This window comes from Brienomyrus brachyistius, chromosome 9 (genome assembly GCF_023856365.1).
Source record: "Brienomyrus brachyistius isolate T26 chromosome 9, BBRACH_0.4, whole genome shotgun sequence".
Taxonomy (NCBI): Eukaryota; Metazoa; Chordata; class Actinopteri; order Osteoglossiformes; family Mormyridae; genus Brienomyrus; species Brienomyrus brachyistius.
Window position 1 is genome coordinate 10,326,742 of NC_064541.1, and position 22,130 is coordinate 10,348,871.

General features: G+C 48.2%; 1 protein-coding gene across 4 annotated transcripts in view; it reads right to left on the reverse strand.

The window, feature by feature from the left end:
- The window catches only part of znf407 (zinc finger protein 407), a 103,671-nt gene that overhangs the window by 48,463 nt on the left and 33,078 nt on the right, over positions 1–22,130 (reverse strand). For all 4 annotated transcript variants that reach the window (XM_049026939.1, XM_049026936.1, XM_049026935.1 and 1 more), the window contains exon 4: positions 7,385–7,459. In XM_049026939.1, coding sequence (XP_048882896.1) covers positions 7,385–7,459 — 75 coding nt within the window. The remainder of the gene's footprint in view (positions 1–7,384; positions 7,460–22,130) is intronic.

Sequence of the window (22,130 nt, forward strand, 5' to 3'; positions counted from 1 at the left end):
TGGGGGGGGACGTCCTCTGTGAGGCGCGACGGGGCAGCGGGATCCTGCCACACTCCCCACAGCTGTGGGCACCATGGGAGAGAGGTGGGCTTCAGTTTCTAAGGACGGCGCAGACAGCGACATGCAGCAGGGTCCAGAGTAATGGTACAAAATGATGACATCACAGCAGCGCGGCCAACAGAACCTCGTCATGGAGGAATTCCAAAAAGCAGCAGGGGGGGGCTCAGATTACAGTGTATGGGTGGGATGATGAGGGGAAGGGGGGGGACATGAGTGATCATACACATCTGACCTACAAGGAGCTCCAGGTCCAGATTTACTAAGAAATAAAACAGAAAAGGGAACCTGCCAAAGTATACAAACATGGCAGGAGCCTGCGGCGGGCTGGACCAATCAGCATGCACATTCTCAGTCACCTGACCAAATGCCGCTCTGATTGATTATTCCTCGCTGAGTAAAGGCACATCGGCGTGATTACCTCCGTCATGCAGTGATGTACGTGACCGCGTCCGGACTGGGCCTCCAGTGCGCTGACAGATCGCCTTTGCCGTTACCCCGGCAAGTCCAAACATAGTCACAGAACCGCGACCCGCAAAAATCCCGCGCAGACGCAGGACACAGAACACAGAACCAGACCGGACGGTGCAAACATGAATGACTTTGAAAGAATAGCAGGTCTTCGCCCCTCCCGATATGCAACATTACGGCCCAACAACAAACACGGCTCGCAGGCAGACGGCATTCACATTATGTAAACAAAGGGGGTGATATATTGGGGGGGGAGGGGGGGGTGAGAATCTGCTGAAGAGAACCAATAAGCCCCATTAGGGCATTAGCCGTGTTCAATTTGCATATCAACAATATTTTTGCATATAATTTTGTTGTATTTGCATAAAAACACCATGACTCAGGGCTGCTAGGTGAACACGCCGCCCTGCTGCCAGAGAGAGGGATTAGCGACGTCACCGCCTGCTTCAGTAATTGTCATTATCCCAGCTCTATGTGCGTTGAGTGTAATTACTCTTTTTCTTCCCTCCTCAGCCCCAAAATGCATCATCCTGAGGTTATTGCGAGTTACCTCATCTTTATCTGGATTACTGCTGCTGTTTAATGTTTACTGTAAATTATAATCGAGCAACAAGGGGTGAGACCGGGCCAGTGAGGGTACAAAATATACAAGGGGGGGTGAAGGAGAAAGAAGTGGAGGGCCTCCAAATAGCCAGCTCCACCCTTTGCACCCTCTATCTGAATCCACCCATGTCACCTGTCCGGTCCCAACTCCACCCTTTGTCTGATCCGGCTCATCACACCCACCCCTTCCGGCCCGCTCTCTGATACAGTCCACCTCACCCACCCCACCCTGGTTCTGCTCACTCTCTGATCCAGCTCACCTCACCTGCCCCGTCCCAGTTCTGCCTTCTTTCTGGTCCAGATCATCCCACATGTTCTGCACTGGTTCCACCCCCATCTCTTTAATCTGGGCCACCTTACCCAAACCGGCTCCGCCCTCTTCCCGGTCTGGGCCATATCCCCACCGTCCCGCCCGGCCTCTTTCTGGTCTGTACCAAATCTCCTGTCCTGCCCCGACTCCACCCTCTTTCCAGTCTGGGCCACCTGCCCCAAACTGAGCCCTGTTCCATCGTACCCCCAGCCCTCCCATCCCCACCGAGCCTCTTTGAGGGACCGCGATGGAGCTCCCCATAAAAACTTAATGTGGGTAATTTTCCACTAATCAAACTTTTATGGTCTGCAAATGCTTTTAAACTAACAAATTTTAATTATCGTTTAATTAGAGCTGCGATATTAACGCAATCCCTCATTCCCCGCACTCGTCTAAAATGAAATATTAAAGGAAACCGATGCAAATAATTACGCTCAGCAAGTGGCAACAACAAAAAGCTTGTTTTCTGCTGGGAACTCGCATGTTCCTTTGTGAGCTTATGAGGATTCAAACCCTCGCTCGCCCCCGTCAGTCTATTAAACCAGTAATAATGATTCAGCACAAGCGCAGTCAAAACAGGCAAAATATCCAAAGAACAAAATCAATTAACTAACTAGCAGGCAAAGAAGCCAAATCTTACCCACACTGGCTAATGGCAAATTAAGCTCCACAATTAAGCTGCTATTTTAAAATCAATGGCTTTAGGAGGGATCTCTGTCCACTGGGAGGGGCCTTGGCTCTTGAGGGCAGTGCCTTCACTGAGACAGCTGGGACACTGGGCAGCTCAAGGCACAGGACCCCAATCCCCCACCCATCACACCTCCGGACCTCATATGCACAGTCCTGACATGCAGCCTCTCAGCCCGACAGCATCGCGGGAGCTCAGACAGTGACCACTCACCTTCACTACCCTGCCCGTTTACTACAGAGGGGGCTATTTGTTCAAACCATTTATTACCGCAGCGTGAAAATGGATCTAATGGCAGGTATTTTCACAATTATTTAAGAACACAAGACATGAAAGACTCCGGTTTCTAATAATTCATTCTGTCAGCTTCTTCCAAATTGCTTTAAATTATATTCTATTAAAACAAGGTCAAGGCTGTCAGTTGGGAAGGCAAACAGTTAAAATGTTAGCTTATGTGCGCTCCACAACCCCCTGTTCCCATAATGCAATAGTGAGCCAGATGGGTCATGTCGGGTGGGGGGGGTGGGAGTCTGCGCCCGGCAGCCCATCATTGGCTGGGGATTGTCACGTGACAGGGTTTCTCTGGAGGCCACAACTGTCAAGACGTAGAATGAAACAGCTGCTATGCTATCGAGGGAGCAAACTGGTGCTGTCGCGTCGAGTTAGAGTAACACAGGGCAGAGTTGCCTGAAGAAGAAAGGAGCGACATTCAGGAGGCCAAGCAGCCCCCGCCTCGGGCCCCCGCCCCACCCAAGTCCAAGCAAACCACTGCTTTGCTTTTTCTTGTTGTGTTTCTAACAGATCTCTGAAGTTCTGGCTGGATGAGGGAGGCGGTGGCCGTCCTGCCATCTTTCTCCTACCTCACTGACCACCCAGCATACGTTGGCAATACCCACCCTGCCCCCCCCCTCGGTCGCCTGCTCCGGTCCTCAGGGTCCAGCCTTCAAACGGATACAGTCATCAATCAACAAATGGGCCTTCTCAGGTGGAGGGGGTGGGGGCTCCCTATCAGCCCGCACGCTTTCTCCAACATTCCCCGGATTTGTTCCACCTAATAATCCCTCCTGGACGACCTTCCGCTAATTAACCAGCGCTGTGCTGCAGATATGATGGTTAATTAATGATAAGATGAATTCCGTGTCCGGGGGGCTGCTGGAATGTGATGACACGGTGTTTTTTTCCTATTTAAGCAGTGCTGTGGTGTAGGCGGCCCCCCCTCCGGATGCCCAGTGAGGACCGGGACGCTGCGTGAACGCTAGCTTGCTGGCTGGCTCGCTGGCGGCTGGACGCCATGTGACCCGGCCACTGGTCAGGAGAGGCATGCGCCCTCCTGCTATAGCGTGGGGGTGTGCGCGGTGTGGGAGGACGGTGGGTGTGTTTGTGTTTAGCTGAACGCAGCGAAATGCAAAAACAGATCTGGCAGAGATGACCCTGCAAGATAAATACCAAAAAAAAACACTGAAGAGTGACTAAACTTTCTGTGCACTTTTAATTTGAAGGTTTCTGACTTTTAGGGATTGGAAAAATACCCACGGATCTATCTGATGCACAACCTCATCTGCGTGTATCCATGCACATTTTCTCTCTCTCTCTCACACACACACACAAAGCACACACTTCCGTTGACAGCATGGCGAACTACACTGCATGCTCGCGACTTTAATGCCCCCATGGGCGCTCACCCACCTCGCTGCCGTGAGCTTTGGTGCACTAGGGTTACGCGATCGACCCCCAGCTCTCCCCGAGAGAAGCAGGGCGCAAGGTGTCGGTGAACGAGAGTCACGCAGGAAGCCGTAACTGCAACGGCCCCAAAACAAACACCTCACTGCATGAAAAATAAATAAATGAAACAGAAGCTGTTCTGACATGAGCAGCAACTCAACCCGCACTATATAAACCACTTTTATTTTCAAGCACAGTTCACAGTTTCCCACAAGGTTCTCCTGCGGTTCAGTCCGTCCGGTCCAGCGAAACATGGGGGGCCTCACAGAAAATGAGCCCCCCCGCCGAGCACTGGGCAGCTGTGGCTCCCTATCCACGACCTCCCACCACGATCCTCAGCTTCGGGCTGCGTCGCCGTGGTAATGGATGCGGTCCAGCCACACCCCAGCCCATCAGTGTATTACTGGGGCTGTACTGACCCTCTGCAGGAGACCCAATCCCCAGTCTGGTCTGGGACTCACAAACACACATAAAGTGTCTATCAAAAGACAAACATCTTCTCTTTCTATCCACAGACCTTGCACATCTGTACTCCCACCTACACACATAAGTGTGAACTGCCTTTTAATTCCTGCCCCCTATATTTAATCTGCTTAATGATCTGAAACCTCCAAAATTCAAAAACAAATGCAAACAAAGCGACTCAAAGTCATCCTTGGCTTTTTTTGTTCTTCCTATTAAGCAGAAAAAAGGAGAACATCTGGTTTTCCAGTTTTTGTGGTCATGTGGGGATGGACGTCCTTCTCTGAGCACTGAACCCTGACTGTCCAGAAAAAGAAACGTTTGGGACTCCACCCTGGGGGGAGGCTGAGATCCACCGCACCGGGGTGGTCACTGCGCAGGTCTCCGTGACAACGTGAGCACGGCCCGCACTGGGCAAGGGCCTTCACTGTGTACTTTAGCACATAATGAGACAGTTTCAAATTTGAGAGCCAGCTAATTGCTTAAACTGAATGTTAATTGTTCCTTAAAAAGGTTTAATCACATCCCAGAACTAATCTTTATTTTTGATTCAAACAAGTATTAATTAACAGTTTACAGAGGAATTTGCTTAATAATACATGTAGCTTCACAGTGAACATATGGCAGAATCTCGTTATTAATAATCTACGGGCTCCCGTCATATTAATTAAGGCATATTTTCAGAGCATCAATTTTTGCCAAGTTAAGAAAAATGAGAAGCAGTTGGAATTCCTGAAATATCTGTTCATGGACACTGTGAATCTTGAAAATCTGTCTCCAAGGGGGAGGGACTTTTGACAAAACCGGGCCTCATGCGGGGGTGTAGGGAACCCAGAGCTACACTCAAAACACTTCAGAAACCTTCTTCCCTCTCGTCCCCCACATCACACCTTTGGGAAATGAGAGCTTGTGTGAAAAAGGCACCATGTGTGCTGGTTGAATCTGACATGAGCGTGGACCGAATTTCACAACGTGAATCGGGTTAAAGCCTTGGCCTGCATCTCCAGTACGATTCAGCATGCAAGGCTTCTCCACTGTTCCAAACCCCGAGGACAAATAAAACCAATATGAAGCGTGATTGACTGTGGCTGTGAGGGGTGCAGGACGCTTGGTGTGCTGATCTCTATGGCGACCAGCTAGGGTTGCAAGGATACGCCTACCCACAAGGAGGCGAGGGGGCAGTCCTGCTCATTGGTTAAGAGTTTCCACTGCTGGGTGCTCATTGGTTAATGGCATCGATTATTAGGTGCTTATTGGTTGACTTAATGTTCTTCTAGGAGCTAACTGGTTAACTACATCCATAGATGGTTGTGAAGAGGTGAAGTTACAAGATTACAAATGTATCAACACAAGTCATCATCCACAGCTGCTAATGAACAAACTGAAAATAACTACAGGAGGCCTGCTTGACATTTCGGAGAGAAAAACAAGTTTCTTCCTGTTCTACTTCTGAAAACACTGAAAGTTGCAGTGCCACCGATTTAAATCCCACTGATTTATTCCAAATCACAGCGCTGCTCCCTGAGGGGTCTGTTACTGAGATCATGGGACCAGCATCGTGTTCTCGGTCACATTTCATGACCACGATGCCCCCCCTCAGGCCGCCAGATGGGGTCCCCGTTTTGAGTGACCACCCTGACGTCCTTTTATAACAGGATAAGCAACTTTTTTTGGCTCCCTTCGTTTTGAAGAGACATCTGTCAAAAGCATGCAAAGAGTCTGACTGGTATTTTGAACCCCTCGGCTTAAAAATAAAATCGGCTGCAGTTCACTGGCAGCTTTGCGCCGTCTCTGAGCACTGCCTCGATGCCCCGCTCGCAGCTGGGGGGACAGTGAGACGGCCATATAAGGCTCTTGGTCCGTTGATCCCACAGACAGGGACCCTCGGCACTGTGGTTTTTCCGTAAACTCAGCATCCACACCAAACGTGAGCTGACTCAGCCTGAATGCTCGGCTGGCGCCGATCAGACCTCAGACAACTGGGCCGTCTGCCTGTCAGCTCGCCCGCTAATCTGGGACCTCGCGAAACGCGCACCCCCATTTTCCAGAGCAGATTATCGGCGACGGGCAGCAAAAGTACGCCCTCGTCGGCATGTTCGTGTTACCGTGTCCTCATTGAGACGCGTAAAAGAATCCATGCCGACCCCATCGGTCGCTTCAGTGAATTCATAAGCACAGCCATACGGATCCATTATTAATAAAACACCACTCTCACACGTGTCGCTCTAATCACAGGAAGGTGACAGTCTCAAACGATGTGCTGCAATCGCGGCCATCCTAACACCAGGAAGTGCTGTATCATTACCACAAGCTTATCCGCGAAACACTTTTCATCATAAAAACATAGGATGCCGGCTAATTTGAATAAAAACATTTCACATTTACAGGCCTTCACATCCAATTTTGACAGCGATAAATTATTCACATCGTGGGGTGCAGACACACACGCATGCGTACACACACGCAGCCGCATGTCTGTCTTCCGGTTAAATTAAATACACCTCCTTAACTGTTCCACCTGTGAAAACTCAACAACAATGAAGGGCTTTGCCAGTTTCTTTATACAGAGCACAGTAAGCTCTGAATTCCAATTTTTCTGAACTTTTCTTTTTTTATATATGTGTATATATATAGAAACTCACGCACACATTACACACAGAGCACATCTCCATTACAGGGCAGAGCACCAGAAGAATCTTCTCCATTCTGAGCTACTGACCTTGGTATTGAAATCTCTCGTCCCGTTCAGATCTGTCAGTGATTCTCACTATTGACGGAAACCCATCAGCCTTGTCCTCTATCGTGTTTTTCCCATTTGAATTTGTTCACTTAAGAATTTAATTAAAATCTAAATGGAATGCAGTCCTTAGACAAAAAAATCCATTTCCCAAAAGACGCACTACACGTATTTCCAAGGTAACTTATCAAGTTTGGCCTGAATACAACAGCATAGAGAGAAACCTTCTGGAGTGGGAAGGGCGATGGACTCATTCTGCATGTCGGCTGGCTGTAGTGGTGGGGGGCAGCTCTCAGCACAGGCGCTGCCCCCTTCCCCTTACAGAAGTGCTCACCTTTCTTTGGGGCGCCCCACGCCATGCTTGCCCAGGAGGTGAGTGCTTAGGTGTTTCTTCATCACAAAAGCCCACCTGTGGGGGGAGATGGAGAGCGAGAGAGACATCAAACCCCGGCAAAAAAGAAGAGAAGAAGAGTCCCAATGCAAACTCTCCGCCATTCACCTGCAATCAGAAGCTGACGTCAGCCCTAGTGACCCTGCACCTACCTGCTGGACGACTGCTGCAAATGGGCCTTTGGAGAAACCCTGTAGCTGCCAATAAAACCTCACGCCTCAAAGGATAGGGCTGAAAATTCAGTGTGAAATTTGGAGAAGATGTATGTATGTATGTATGTATGGATGGATGGATGGAATGTCTCTGCATAGGCATTAGGGAAACTCATTTTCCGATAATCATACCTAAAGTCTGTCCCCCCTTTGTGCTTGAGGAAACCTCCCCAAGTTAATTAAATGGCATATACAAGAGAGGACAATCCCCAGGGTGCACAAGGTCAATTTCCCCCTTTAAACGCTGGTGGGTGGTGGAGGTCAAACACGGGGTAGGTGGGGGCCAGGGAGGGGGGGCACTCAAAGCTCGGGGCCAGTGTTTCAGCTCAGGCAGGACATAAAGCAGGTGTAATATGGAGCTGCATTTAATGTGGGTAACACCACGTTCCCCTGCCCCAAAGCGAGCATCCACCAGCCACTCCAGGCTAAAACATCCCCCCCCCCCCCACCCAAGTACCACGCAAGAAAGTTTCCTGGAAGTAAAAAGGAACTCATTCACCCTTCAGCTCCAGAAGGGGGGGCACTGCGATCAAGTGCTAAGGCTTTCTGGGTATTTAAGGATACTTGAAGCACCCGTGACTGGATTTGAAATAAATAAATAATAGGGAATTAAAGACAGACAGGGGATGGCGATGCTGAAACAACAGTAAGAGATATTGAAATGTAAACTGTGCGGGAGCTTCTGTAAACACACAAGCGTCCTTTGTTTAAATTTCAGCGTGAGGAGTCTGTAAAGCCTCCTGTTAATTATGCATTACAGCTGTCCTTCATAAAGTTAATTACTAAGCACTGAAAGGCGACCGGCCCTATTTGCATATGCACATGAAAGACATGGCATGCAAAAAAACAAAAAAAAATTTGATTAGCAGTCTTTGATATGGGGAACTGCTAAGAAAGCCCCCCACCACCCCCAAGCACACACTAAGCAATAAGGGGGTATCTGCCAAACGCATCCACTGGCCAAAGGATATCTGACTGGACACCACTCTCATCATCTTCTTCCTTATCTCAAGTTACTGGGGAGGGGCATTGCTGCCAAACCTCCCTGCTACTCCAGTGAAGGGGCTAGGGGGTGTGACGTGGGAGGGGGCAATGTCATAATTCGACCTTCTTGTTCCTAATGACGGCAGCCTTGAACATTATTATGAAAAGATATTATACCGTGCATTCATCCTATCAGTCCACATATATTTCACTAATAAGTGTTTCTGGGCTCAGGGGGGCCCTCATAATCCTGCTATCGATAAAAAGAATGGTCACCCCCCCCCCCCCCCACTCATCCCCCTCGAGTGATCGAGCCACCTCACAGTTTGAGGAACTCAAGGCAACGGATAGAACCTTAAGCGGAGGGCAGACGTAAATGTGTATGGCTACTGTACCCTATTGTGAGCACTGTGTGTGTGTGTGTGTGTGTGTGTGTGTGTGTGTGTGTGTGTGTGTGTGTGTGTGGGGGGGGGGGGGGTGGGATGCGCGCGCAGCCGAACCTCACTGAAAGACAGTAGCTGAAAGGCGTGACCTGGAGAGCGGGACCAAAGCCTGATCAGGGGATACACGTACAGCCAGACCCCGCGGGACGCCGGCGTGACAGGTCCTGCTGTGCTGGGACAGCGGCTCATGCCGTGCGTTTACAATGTTTGACACCTGGCACCCCCGTCGCCGTGGTTACACCTGCACCCCAGGAGCCGGACGCGGCCGCTGACGGACTCGCCGTCGGGCTGACGGACGGACCGGCACGCTGACAGATGCTCTCCTCTCGCTCCCCGGCTGAACGCGGGCGGCCCGTCGGCCCAGCGTGAGGCTCTCACGAATGACACGCGCTTCCGGGAGAAGCGGCCCAACTCGGCGCCAGAGCTCGGCTCCTGGGCCGCCTCAGCCCGCGGCACCCTAAGTGAGGTGTCACTCTCACGCTTCACCCGGCGATTGCTGTCACACACTCAGTACACTTACAACACAAATACCCCGAGCGAGAAACAGCCTGACATGCTGACAGCACTGGTACTGACTTCTCACTCGGTACGCTTAGGTTCTACGGGGCTCTGTGCTGCAGGTACCACAGGCAATAACCCAGGCCAGATAACCTCACCAAGAGCACCAGACTAATACGGGGCCCATCGGCCCAGCGTGAGGCTCTCACGAATGACACGCACCCAGACTTTTTCGGGGTGAATCACATTAGCTGGTGGGCCAGGCCACTGATTGGCCAAAAGGACAGGCCATTGGTTGGCTGGTGGACCAGGCCGCTGATTGGCCGGCAGGCAACCCCTCACCCCCCCCCCCCCATTGACTGTGGAGGATGTGGGTCATCACACTGATGGCACCGGCTATGTTCACAACATGGCAAAAAGAAGCAGCTCATGCAGAATGGACAAAAGGCAGACCAACTCCTCAGGCCAAACGTTTACCGCTAGCAAGCTCGGGGAGCACGGCATAAGGGAGCGATCGGCACATCTGAATCCCTTTCTGAGCAACACGGTATCTGACGGGGAGGGGGTGGGGGGTGAAAAGCTCTCCAAAATGTGGGCTAACGGGCTGAGCTCCCCTCGCCGTTTCCGGCTCAGAAGTGTCACAGAACAGAGATGACAGGGACAACCATGTCAATCTGCCTGACGCGGGGGAACGGAGTGGGGGTGGCATCTGTGTGAATAACGGGAAAGCCCCTTTAACAAAAAGCAGGGGGAGAGGGCTCCGCTTGGATCTCCCTAAGAGCAGATGACAGTTTATAAAGGGGGGGGGGGTTATTTGCCTGTCACTGTCAAGCACTTTGGAGAGCAGAGGTCGGCCATGACGTTCTGCAGACCTCTCTCTACGTGTGAAATCTCTCCTTTTTTCTTTTTTAACGGGAGATAGACTTAAAGCTCGCTTACTTTAGCGCGCCGGTGAATCACTCCCGGGTCCTTAGCGAGCCTGACAGGATGATGGAGGACTGGAGGGCATTGGCACTGAGGCACCAACACGCCACGCTTACCGTACAGAAGGCCATTACACTTGGAGTGGGCTTGGGAAACGCTCTTTAAACGAGCCTTTAAATGAGAAAGAACCTGCTTTCGAAAGACAGTTGTTAGCATTCCTAAGAGATGAAATTACATCAGTGTTAGCTAATGGCTTATTATTGGGATTTTACGAAGTGTGACAAAGTTCAAGAATGACAAGGTTCAAGAATAAATTAGCACAGACTTGTTGCTTTTGTGAAGCGGCACATTCCTGTCACTGCGTCTAAACCATATATGCATTTTTTATAGCATGGAAACACACACACACACACACACACACACACACACACACACACACAAATAGGTAGGATGGAGTTAGAGTTCACAGATTCTCCGCTGCCAGTGGTGTGCATGTGATCACGGAGCAGTTTTTTAACGTCTGACAGGCTTGGAGCAGGACAGACAGGGCCTGAAACGGCACTGAAACAGAATCTCCCGGCTCCGCTGGACCTTTTGCTGAGGAACTGGGAAGGCAGGAACATTAAGGGGATGTACTGGTGTAAAGTGAAAGTAGAACAAAGTGAGTAAGATACCAATACAGATCTCAGCACATAAAATGCTGCCTATCATCCAAAAAAAGTAGCCGAGTGCTAATTTTCGTATACAGACAGTCTGTACCGTTCAATTAAACTCAACTTTTTATCTTGGAAAACCTTTACAGCTGATCCTCCAGAGGGGACAGAATTTAAAGCCACCTAATGAACAGACACATTTAGAAAGACCTTGTAAAAATCTGGGAGGAAAAAAAAATCAACTGTATAAATGTAGAGCGCAAATCCGAGCTGAGAAGCTAACGCTGATAAACAAACATGTCAAAAGATGGTGCACAGATTTTATACGCTTTTAATATCTGGATCTGTGTCAACTAGCGACAGATTATTAATAGGCATGCTGGGTGGGATGGGGGGTGTGCTGGGAACAGGAAAAAATGACATGTGGTCAGCGCCCGTGACCATGCCTACATGTAAACCCACACAGCGTGACTGATCTGAGGTCAGTTTTTACACAGCAAGGCACCTCGTTTGCCGTAGACGGCAAGAGAAAAACGCTTCCTAAATCACCATTATTCAAAGATCATTAGCATTCTGGGCAAATGCTTCCACCCCCCCTACTCACCCCAGCACTGCACAGTTTCAAAAACATAAGAAATCCCCCCCCCCCCCCCCCCCAAGACGGCGGCTCCTCTCGTTACCCCACTCAAAGAAAACTTCTGGGGATGCACAGAGACTAAGAGGCACATCAGGAGCGATGCTGAATGTCTAAATAAGGGAGCCGGAGGCGTGGGCCCCACTTCACGCCGCTATTTATAACAGCAGCACCGCCGTCTCCGTGCTAATGGGCTGCGGCTAGCTAATGTGGGGGGGTGCGGGAAATGTATAGAAATAATGGCAGGAAACGTGGGTAGCCCTAAAATGCGGACACACACGTGGATGCACTAAGCCCCTTCATGTCTCACTGTGTAAGACGTTTTATCTGCTGGAAAAGTGGCGCACATCTTCTAAACTCCGTATGATGCAGGATATCCCCAGATTTGCTTGAAACAGAGAATACTGTGGATAGATGGAGAGAGGGATGGATGGATGGATGGATAGATGGAGGGCTGCCCAGCTTTGTTTTTTTGCAATGTGCTTACACCCCTACCCTCTTCTTGCGGGCTCCTGAATTCACAGGAGTTGGTACGCTTCAGCCTCTCCAGGACCAGGCTGCAGTCAGACTTCCTCCCAATGTTAAACAGCACGCCTGCTCTCCTCGCTGTGCCTCACCTAGCCAAGAGGCGTCCGGGAGCGAGGACCCCCAAGGACACACGGGTGACAAGAAGGAGGATTAATCTCCGATTAAACAGGAGAAAGCGCCACAATTAAAGTTCACTTTCAGAGGCATGACTACATGTGCCTAAAATAAGACTTTAAAGAATGAAAGGGAGAAAGGAAAACCATTAATTATTTAGTGTGTTTACTGCTCAGTGTCTCTCCCATTCCTTGGAGAGCAAATTAAATGTAAAAAATGTTCCCCTAAGTATGAAACTCCGCCTTTGCTCTCACTCGCCCCGGAGGATTCGACCGCTGAAATTATCCACTGTTAGAGAAGCCTTTGGTTTCCCTTGTCAGTATCGGGGCTGAGTCGCACACATTAATAAAAATGAAAACTGAAGTATTTATGTGTTTATTTGTGCTTTGCACTGCGTTCGTAAATGGCCCGAGGAATGTTTCACCAATGACAGCAGCCAATCACCTCGAGCATGGATAAAAGTATGGAAAAGAACGTTCATTTAACTTTTAAATAATATTCTAAAATGTTTCTTCAGAACAGCCCCATAATAACCAGCAAAAAAAAACAAAGTGAAAGTCATGGAAGTGTCCCTTCATGACCGATCCCTGGATGGCTGGACTGTCCCTAACCCTGCAGATGTCATGGCCTGACAAAGACATTTACAGCTTGTGCAAAAATATTACCCATCTCTACCACTCAAGTCATCCAGATAAAGAAATGTCTTTCACCAGTGTCCTCACTTCTGGCAATTCTAAATGCGTAAAAACATCACTGCCTACATAACCACTTTCAGTATTGTCCCACAATGCAACTGGGCCCAGAGGGCTCCGGCCAGCCGGACCAAATTCGTGGCTGTTCATCGAGCAAAAAAAAAAAGATTCCCTCCTCAGACTAGAACACGGGAGTGTGCGAGAGGATGTTTACCACATTCATTAATTACCACTACCACAATAATGCTATTATAATAATTACCTTGGTACATTACAAACAGCGTCAGGGGCTTGTAACTGACTTAGCTCCTAACCGAATGTGGAAATGGTTCATTCCGCTGCAAACAACTGACAGACAGTAAGTCTCATAACAGATGGGGAACTGCAACAAGCATGGGTGCAAAAGAGGGGATACGGACCCCCGGCTTTTCCTCAAAAGCTTGTGCCATTTGAATAACGGTTACTGCTCTTGTAAGTTTATTACACAGGTATATGTGTAGACTTTCATCACAATGCATAGAAAGCACAGCTAAGGGCAAAAACGAAACACTTAAGGAGTAAGACTGACCAAGGGGGGTTACTTATTAGCTAAAGGTCACTGACAATCCTGATCCGCAGACGTCTCAGGGTCAAGTGGCCTTTTCATGTTGCAAACGGGCAGTCAGGAGGAGCATGGCTGGCGTCGCCCGTCGTGGCATTGTCCCGGGCGGCTGAGCGTCAGCCCCGCACCAGTGACATCACAATAGGCGCTCATTAGCATATGTGTTTTAAACCTTGAAAATCCATGACTGCAGTCACCGGCCCCTTCGCTTTTTAATGCTCTCTCTCTCTCTCTCTCTCTCTTTTTTTAAGAGTCCAATTTAAATTGCAAAGTTGTTAGCCAGTGGCTGCAGAGGTAATATACATCTGTAAGTATCCCAGAACAAATAAATAAAGAGTGGAGTGAGGCGGACATGCAAATGAGGCTGACGAAAGCGTGCTTTGCAGCCCACTCCGTAACGGCCTGGCCATTCATCACCTGGGCGCTTAAAGAGCTCACTCGCGTCCTTAGCATATCCTAACGAAGCCAGCCATGCAAATGAAGGTGACCTTTTATCCGGCTTTTTTTCGTGCAGGTTCATAATTATGCAGAGCACCCACATCTAACACAATGCACAGAAATACACGCATACTGTATATATTAAAAAAACCACCACAATATTGGCCAGCATGCAGTATTTCTGAGCTCTGTCACGAATACATACAAATGCGTGAGTACGTAAAAAAAATAAAAAAAATTCTCAGTCATTTCATATTTCATCTAAGTGTTAGGGCTTTTGTGCTCTCTTTACATTCACGGTTTCAGTACTTCGACTTTCCGTATAACAGCAGCACGCCACCTGGACACATGTACCAGAAGCACCACCACGCAGTCAATACCATAATGAAAATGTTCTCCTACCAGCACATGACACCTTTTTGTCTTGTTGCCAGGCAACTGCAAAAGGGTTGGAAGGAAGGGACAGTGGTATGGCAGAGGTATTGGGGGGTGGGGGGGGTGGGGGTCACAAACCTATGACCCGCACAGACCCGTCACCACTGTGACGCAAAGTTACTCTCCCGCACGGCGACTTTGAGCCAGCCAGTACACAAAGGAGGAGTGAGCGCGGGTAGTGCAAAGAAAGGTGGAGCCTCTTAGGAGTGGGGGGTGCAGCGTGGGGGCGGGAGGCATGCGGGGGACGGAGGCAGGGGGCCTGGGCTCTCCCCTGTGGATAACAAGCAGGACGCAACCTCGACCAGCCAGGAAGTCCATATCCCTGACAGTTATGGATATGAAACATTACCAGGACGGATAATTAAAGCACAAACTAATACTGGTCCTTGGATGGGGAATTTCATAAGGACAAACCATTTATCAATGCTCATCGCCAACGCCTCCGCAATGAGCTACACACAAATTTAAGCTCCACGAATGCAAGAGAAAAAAAAAGAGTTTATTTAAAATGTATTTATCTGTTTATTTTCATTTTTAAATAACTACAGTTTAATCAGGTATGAGCTGGTTTAAAAAAATAATCCTGAGATTGAAAGTGAGCAAGACGGCAAGCTGGTGTGAGTGTGCAGCTTCCTGGTACCAGGCTGGGCTTTATTCATCCATCCACCCATCCCTCCATCCAGCTGCGTACCCTGGTTAGGGTCACAGAGGATCTGGAGTCCATCACAAGGGGCACAGGGCAGGACTGGACGTCAGGGTTACTCTCAAACACACCAGCTCAGCTTGCAGGCAATTTAGACGAACCATTTCACTAGCCTGCATATTTCTGGACTATTGGAAGAAACCTGAAGATGCAGAGGATTTATAATGGAGAAATTCAACTGAATTGCTGTACTCTACAGTCCAACAGCAATGCCACTCTAGAGATCTTAACTGGAAATATTGAGCTAAGGCAACCAGCCAGTGTCAAGCTGCCCTTGTTTTCTGATGATTTTTAATATATTTTGTGGGAATAAGTAAGAACTGATCTCCTGACCTGTGAGTCAGCGGAGTTCACATATGACTAAAACGCGCTAAAAGCAACTGCAATTTAACCATCGCCAGAAGGGGACCCGCACTGCATTCGGTGTGTAAACGTGCATGCGAGGGAGAACGGCTTTGTTCATCTTGATCTGCGGGTCAAACCACCAATCGACGTTAGAGCGCCCATTCAGGGCTGACTTGGAATAACCACAGAACAGGCCTGTTGGGGTCGACGGCCAGTAATCCTGCGGAGGTCAGTGGAGAAGCGATGGACAAGTATAAACAGAAAGACACCGGAGATCATAACCACAGGAGTTTCCCCATAACCTCAAGCAACAAATCAGACCGGCTCAGCTTGGTGCTACATAACTTACAGGCTGTGGACTCAGCAGCCAAGGCCTGCAAACAGCTTGGAGTGAAGTATTATTCACCAGCTTCAAGCGAGGCTTTCCGATCCTCTGACAGGGCTGAGATGGAGGTGATTTCAGCAATCCGTCTGCAAACGGAATCCAGCTAGTTCAAGAACTCACCGGCACAACAAAGGACAAGTTCTGGGGACCTTTATCCGGACACTGCAAAAACAAATCCAAATCAGTCCGTAATCTTTCATACAGCCCCGCATAAAAAATTTAACGCTCTCTACTGCAAGGGCTCCTTTTATCAATTTTTTTTTTGTAATAACCTTGCTTGCTCAAATATCAGAAGAGTTGTGGTAGAGCTGGCTTTCAGCATAAAGGTTATATTTTTCTGTATGTCAGTAGCAGAGGTTACATTCATAACTGCCTGACAACGCAGCAATAATTTCAGGGGAATGGTGGCAGTCACCGGCACGACGGTGGCAGTTAGAGGTCACTGGAGGATAACAAGGCGTGAAAACCAGAGTAATGGTGAGTCTCTATTACAGGTAATCAATGCCGGGGGTGGGGGGGGGGGGGGGGGGGGTGGGGGTATGTTTCAAGTTAAATACAATGTCTGGCTACCGCTTCACCAAAGCTGACAGCCTGCTACTACACATGGCAGCAGCAGGAACAGCGGCAGGAACAGTGGTCGGACCCCCCCCCAGCACCTGAGGCCATATCACAGCCACAAGATCATACCGTGTCAGAGCTGGTGAGGCCAATCGTTAGTCTTCGGTAATCCCAGAAACATTTTTGTATTGATTCGCCAGAGCGATGTGCTCTCCTTACGCGGGAGCCAGACCGCTGGAGCCAGGATGGACTTGACAGGAATCGTCTCCCCCCCCGCCCCCCCCAGCTCTTACCGGCCTCCACACAGACGTGAGACAGCGCACACACCCCCGGTGTATCACAGATGTGTGTGAGACAATGTCAAAATACAGGTCATACAGGATTGCACTTTTTCGCATACCACCAATCCAAAATGTGACATATTTTACATATAGCTTATTATTTCAAAGCATTTTTAACATACCCAAGGTACGTAGAGGGAGCACAACAGGTCACAACCCTCAAGGCCCTGGTGAACGAAATAAAGGGAGTTCACACAAATGACACGTGTCCTTCTCATGGTATTCCAGCCATAACCCCCCAATCACTTCCCTCAAATTCTTTCAGGAAATTAAGTAAGAGTGAACACAAAACATGTTTTCACATTAACATTACGAGCCTGACTTAATCAGTCTTGGTGTGAGAGCACAAACAGGTCTTCTGGAGATTACACAATGGCCCACGGGCCACTTAAGTGCTCAAAAAAATAATAAAATTATATAATCTCCTTGCGGACTTAAAGAATAAACTGTATGGCCAAAAGGAGTCTGTCCGACCAAACCATCATTCATCTATAGCCTCAATAAAAGCCAATAATGTAAAACGAAGTGCAGAGAAGGAGAAACATTAAATAAACACCTTTCGTAGAGCTTGTTATGGGATTTTGTGTCCCAGGCAGCAAATGCGATGAACTGATCGGTAAGGATGGAATAGCAAAACGTCCCGGCGTCCAGAGGCCACGTATGACCGCAGCAAAAGTTAAAGAAAAAGTCAACAAAACGACGCGAGACTGATCGCCGTGGATGTAAATTAGATTGCGGTTAATTGGGGCAGATGCGCGTTAAGTAGCGGTTTTCGACGCCGTTAGACTCGCGGGTTTGTTGTTTACTGGTTTGATTACAGTGCTAATCTATTTATGACGCGTCTGAATTGTGGCTAAAACGTGCGAGTTGCCTACCGACGGGACATACACTGGTGCTTGTTAAAGCTGAGACGCTGGACGATGAAGTGCGCCGTCGGTCCGCCGTCAGACCAGGGGAGCGGAGCGCGTCCAAGGGCTCAAACGCACGAGACTGGGTGACCCTGACAAGGCGCGATTTAACATAATGTAAAACGATACACAGGCTCACGTATGATGCCAGGGTGAAGAGGCCGTATAACAGGTATGATGGAAACAGCTGGAGATGTGCCGCATTTGTGAGTTTCTGCGGTTAAGCCGCCGCGTATTTAGTTAAGCTTTAATGGCACCAAACTATGTAACATCTGCGCAAGAATTGGATGAACTGAGAAAATATGAAATTCATAAGCGATGGTGGCTCAGAAGTTAAAGATGTTAAAAACATTTCATCAACGCTTTAAATAAACTGGTCCAGGTGCACGCTAAAAAACAAATAATAATGCTTATATATGTATTTATTTATACTTATTATAATAATATTTACCTAGACATATAGGCTGAAGTATGTCTATAAAGCAGGAGATAAAAAAGAAACTGCATCAACCTTTTAAGAGCGTTTTACTAAAAAACGAAATCGACCCGCAGGACATTAATGTTCACCAAAATAAAGGTCGTGTTTCGCGTTTTTACTGTTATATTTGTTTGATTTGCTTTAAAATCATCCTTCCCTGAATTAAATCGTTTCTGTTTGCAGAAAGTTTTAAGTTCCCTAATAAATAAATTGCCCGTTGCTCTCGACTCGCCGCCGCGCTCACAAATGACGGCTCCTTACTGACTCCATCCACATTTTAAGGGTTTCACATTGCAATCTAAACTCCCCCGAATATTTTCATATCGGTGTAGAGGGAGAACGATATCAAATTAATTATTTCTCTCCTAAATGGCGTTTTGGGATTGCTGCTTGAAATAACAAAACACGCAGACATATATTTGAAAAGTATATATTAAAGAATAAAAAAAACAGAAAAATATACGGCGACGAATACCCTCGTTTTTGAACACCTAGGTTTTTAGTCCAATACTAAAAATAGAGTACAATCAGCAAAGCTAATATTCTTCAAAATGAATTACGGTTAAGTACCGCACTCAAGGGTACAACAGCAGAAGTCGTGTTGGGACCAGGCCTCGATTTACTCGAGGCTGTTGGTGCTTGATAATACGCATTGTGTCTGTCTAAACTCCGTCAGCCAACAGCTTTAACCTGTTCAATTCAAATACCAGCCTAAGGTCAGACTGTCCTGCAACTTTATAAAAACAAATCTCTTTATAGTCTGACAAACTCTGTTATTTTTTCCAGAAGCACTATCCGATACTATAGTAGATATTAATATATCGTAATTTCATAGACAACTATACTATGTCAAAAATAAGTTTCCAGATGTAATATATGGTGGGGTTTTTTTATGTAAGCTTGGTGGTTTGGCTAAAAACCTAATCAAGCCCGTCTTTTCCATTAACAAAATAAAAGGCCAAATAATATTAAATTTATGCCTGATTCAGTGACAGGGTCATTATTTAAAATTAAAAATAAATACAGTTTTGCTTGCTGCTAAGCAAATACGTATTTTATCCTGCATAAATCAAAGGCACATAGCCAGACGGCAAGTGGGAGGGCGATGAAAGGAGAATGTCCTGGCAGGAGGCTTCAGGGGTGCCTCATGGTACCGTCCAGGGTCTGCAGAGTTTGCCTGGCCTGGTACGCTATCAACTGGGGGATAATATCCAGTATCAGGGACACTATTCATTTGAACCACCTCTGATCTCCTGAAAGCCCAACAAATTATTTCCCAGAAACAACGGGGCGAGGCGAATGAGATTATAAGGATTACTCACATGCTTGAAGGAAACTGAAAAAATAAATTCCCCATGTAATGCCTGCAGATCATATCATGAGCAGTAACGTTTTCCCGTTTTAATTTCACCGCCTTTCCCCATGCCCCTAAAACACACTCTGTTATTTGTTCTTATCTTTGTCCCCCCCCCCCCCCACCCACCCCCTGGCTTTGTAAAATGTGACCGTATCTTCCAAACTACATCTTCTGAATTACACTCCCCACCACTGTGCTCGATCTCCAGCTGAAGTGGCTGGCTGACTGTTTGCAGCAAACAGGGATTATCCTCGTCTTTAAGAAAGCTCACAAAGAACTGCGGCAATAATTAGGCCCTATCAAGCAAATGAACATGTCTTGGAGTTTTGTAAATGCGCAGTTTTTATCAGCCAGCACCTCTCAGACATTATGAGCCGTGCACCACTGGGTCTGAGCGTCACTGGGTAAGTCTGTTAAGTATACACAGCTCAGCCCAAGCATTAGGTACAAGTAGATATGACTCTGGGTACTGGGTTAGGAGGACATACCTCTGGGTGATAGGGTTAGACAGACACAACTCTGGTTAAAAGCTTTAGGTAGACAGAGTGTTAGGTTGACACAGCTCTGGGGAAAGGGGTTAGGGTTCCGCAGATGCAGTTCTGTGTAAGAACCTTACTTAGCTGCGGGTTTATAGGCTCCGGAAAGCACACGGCACACTGGGCAGGGCAGGAAAGAGCCACACGTGTTTTTGGGGCACGTCCCTCAGCCTATAAGTTCAGAGCCATCGTCCCTAATGAAACACTTGATTTCCGGGCCAACTGACAGGTGCTCCTCTCCTCTCTGCTTAACTTAGAGGACAAAACCATGTTCTGCGTTCCGACGCAACAGCAGAGCCACATGGATAATTAACTCCCAAAAGCAGAAGTGGAGCGAGGACTACGTGTGTAGGGTACCACGCAGTTACTCCCCTGATCCGAGTGTGCTCCTAGATGTGCCCTCTCCCCACACTCATCCTTACTGACAAGGTAATTACCACTATTAACAGTGCCCCCCGCCCCCATATTGATGTGCTTTTCAGCCGGCAGGATTATGCGGTAAGACGGGAGCAGAACACACATTTAACACGCACAGAGACCCAAACACATATGACATGGTACACACGGAATACGCATACAGTGGTATGATCATGCACACGCTACACGCTGTCACACGTACACATCCACCGCGGGATAATACACGATGCTTGCGATCATTCCACCAGCTCTGCATCTCCATTATGTCTTAAGAGCAGGTCTAGGAGTACTAAGGTAGTGGGGGGGGTGCTCATCTTTGGAGCGGTATGAAGGAGCCCCAGAGCACCGGCTGGGGGGTGACAAAGTGGTACCCTCCCCACCCCCAACTTTCCCACCTCTGTCCGTGTAAAGCGGGGGGCCTGCACATCAAAGGGAGACTCAAGCTTCCCGTACAATAACAGAGGCTGAAATGTTATTTTAAGGCAACTGCTGACTGTAGATTTTCCTGCTGCTCTGAGAGGGAGGTGCCCCCCCCCGAGGTGACCCCACAGGAGCCGCACTGATATGCGATTGACGTCGCTGCCCAGCCTTCACGCGGCTACTTAAGCCTGACTGGAAACATCAAGAGCCACATCACTTACACTTACAATCGGCAAGCAGTATCTCCTCCTAGGAACACGTTATATTTTACCTAAACCTCATTCAACCCAGAGAGCATAATTAATGTCCAGGTTGTGTTATTATGCTCGGAAAGACAGTTCAGCGGCCAATGAAAACAAGGAGTAGCTTTTCTTGGCCGAACAGCCCTATCCTGAAAGGCAGGAAAAGCTCCAAAACCTCATGAGTCCTTCCACCTTGTACTTGCCCCCCAGTCACTTGGATCAGACAGAACACAAAGGTCTCAGATATACTGGGTTTCAGCAAGGAGAATCCATGTATTCATATTTTTGTGCCGACCGTCCATTCATTTCTTATCCATATCTTTAACCCCTAACCCAGCCCTAACCTTAACCATAAGTACCAAACAAAATGCCTTGTAGGGACTGGAAAAATGTCCCCACAAGGTAAAAATTTATGCAATAAATTCCAAGGGCGCCAAACACCTCGTCAGGAATCCTGAAACACGTGGGTGGAGATGGAGGTACCGCCTGTAAGCTGAGGGCTGGACCAAATGCCGAACTGAATGCTGTTTCGGGGGGAGGATGTAGCAGCGCCAATTCATCACAGTTAAAAAGCAGCTGGCTTGGATGTGGATGGACTGGGGAGCGCCCCACCCTCCCAGTAATGTCTCACCCAGCTCCTTTAGAAAGGCAGCAGTCAGCCTCCCTGTGAATGCGGCTGCCGTGTTTATGAAGGGGGGGCGCAGACGAGAAGCTGGTGGCATTTCCAGCCAAGGCCCTCTGCGGCTAATCATAACAGCAAAACATTATCATCATCTATAATAAAGCACAACAAATAATCTCTCTCTCTCTCTCTCTCTCTCTCTCTCACTCTCTCACACACAC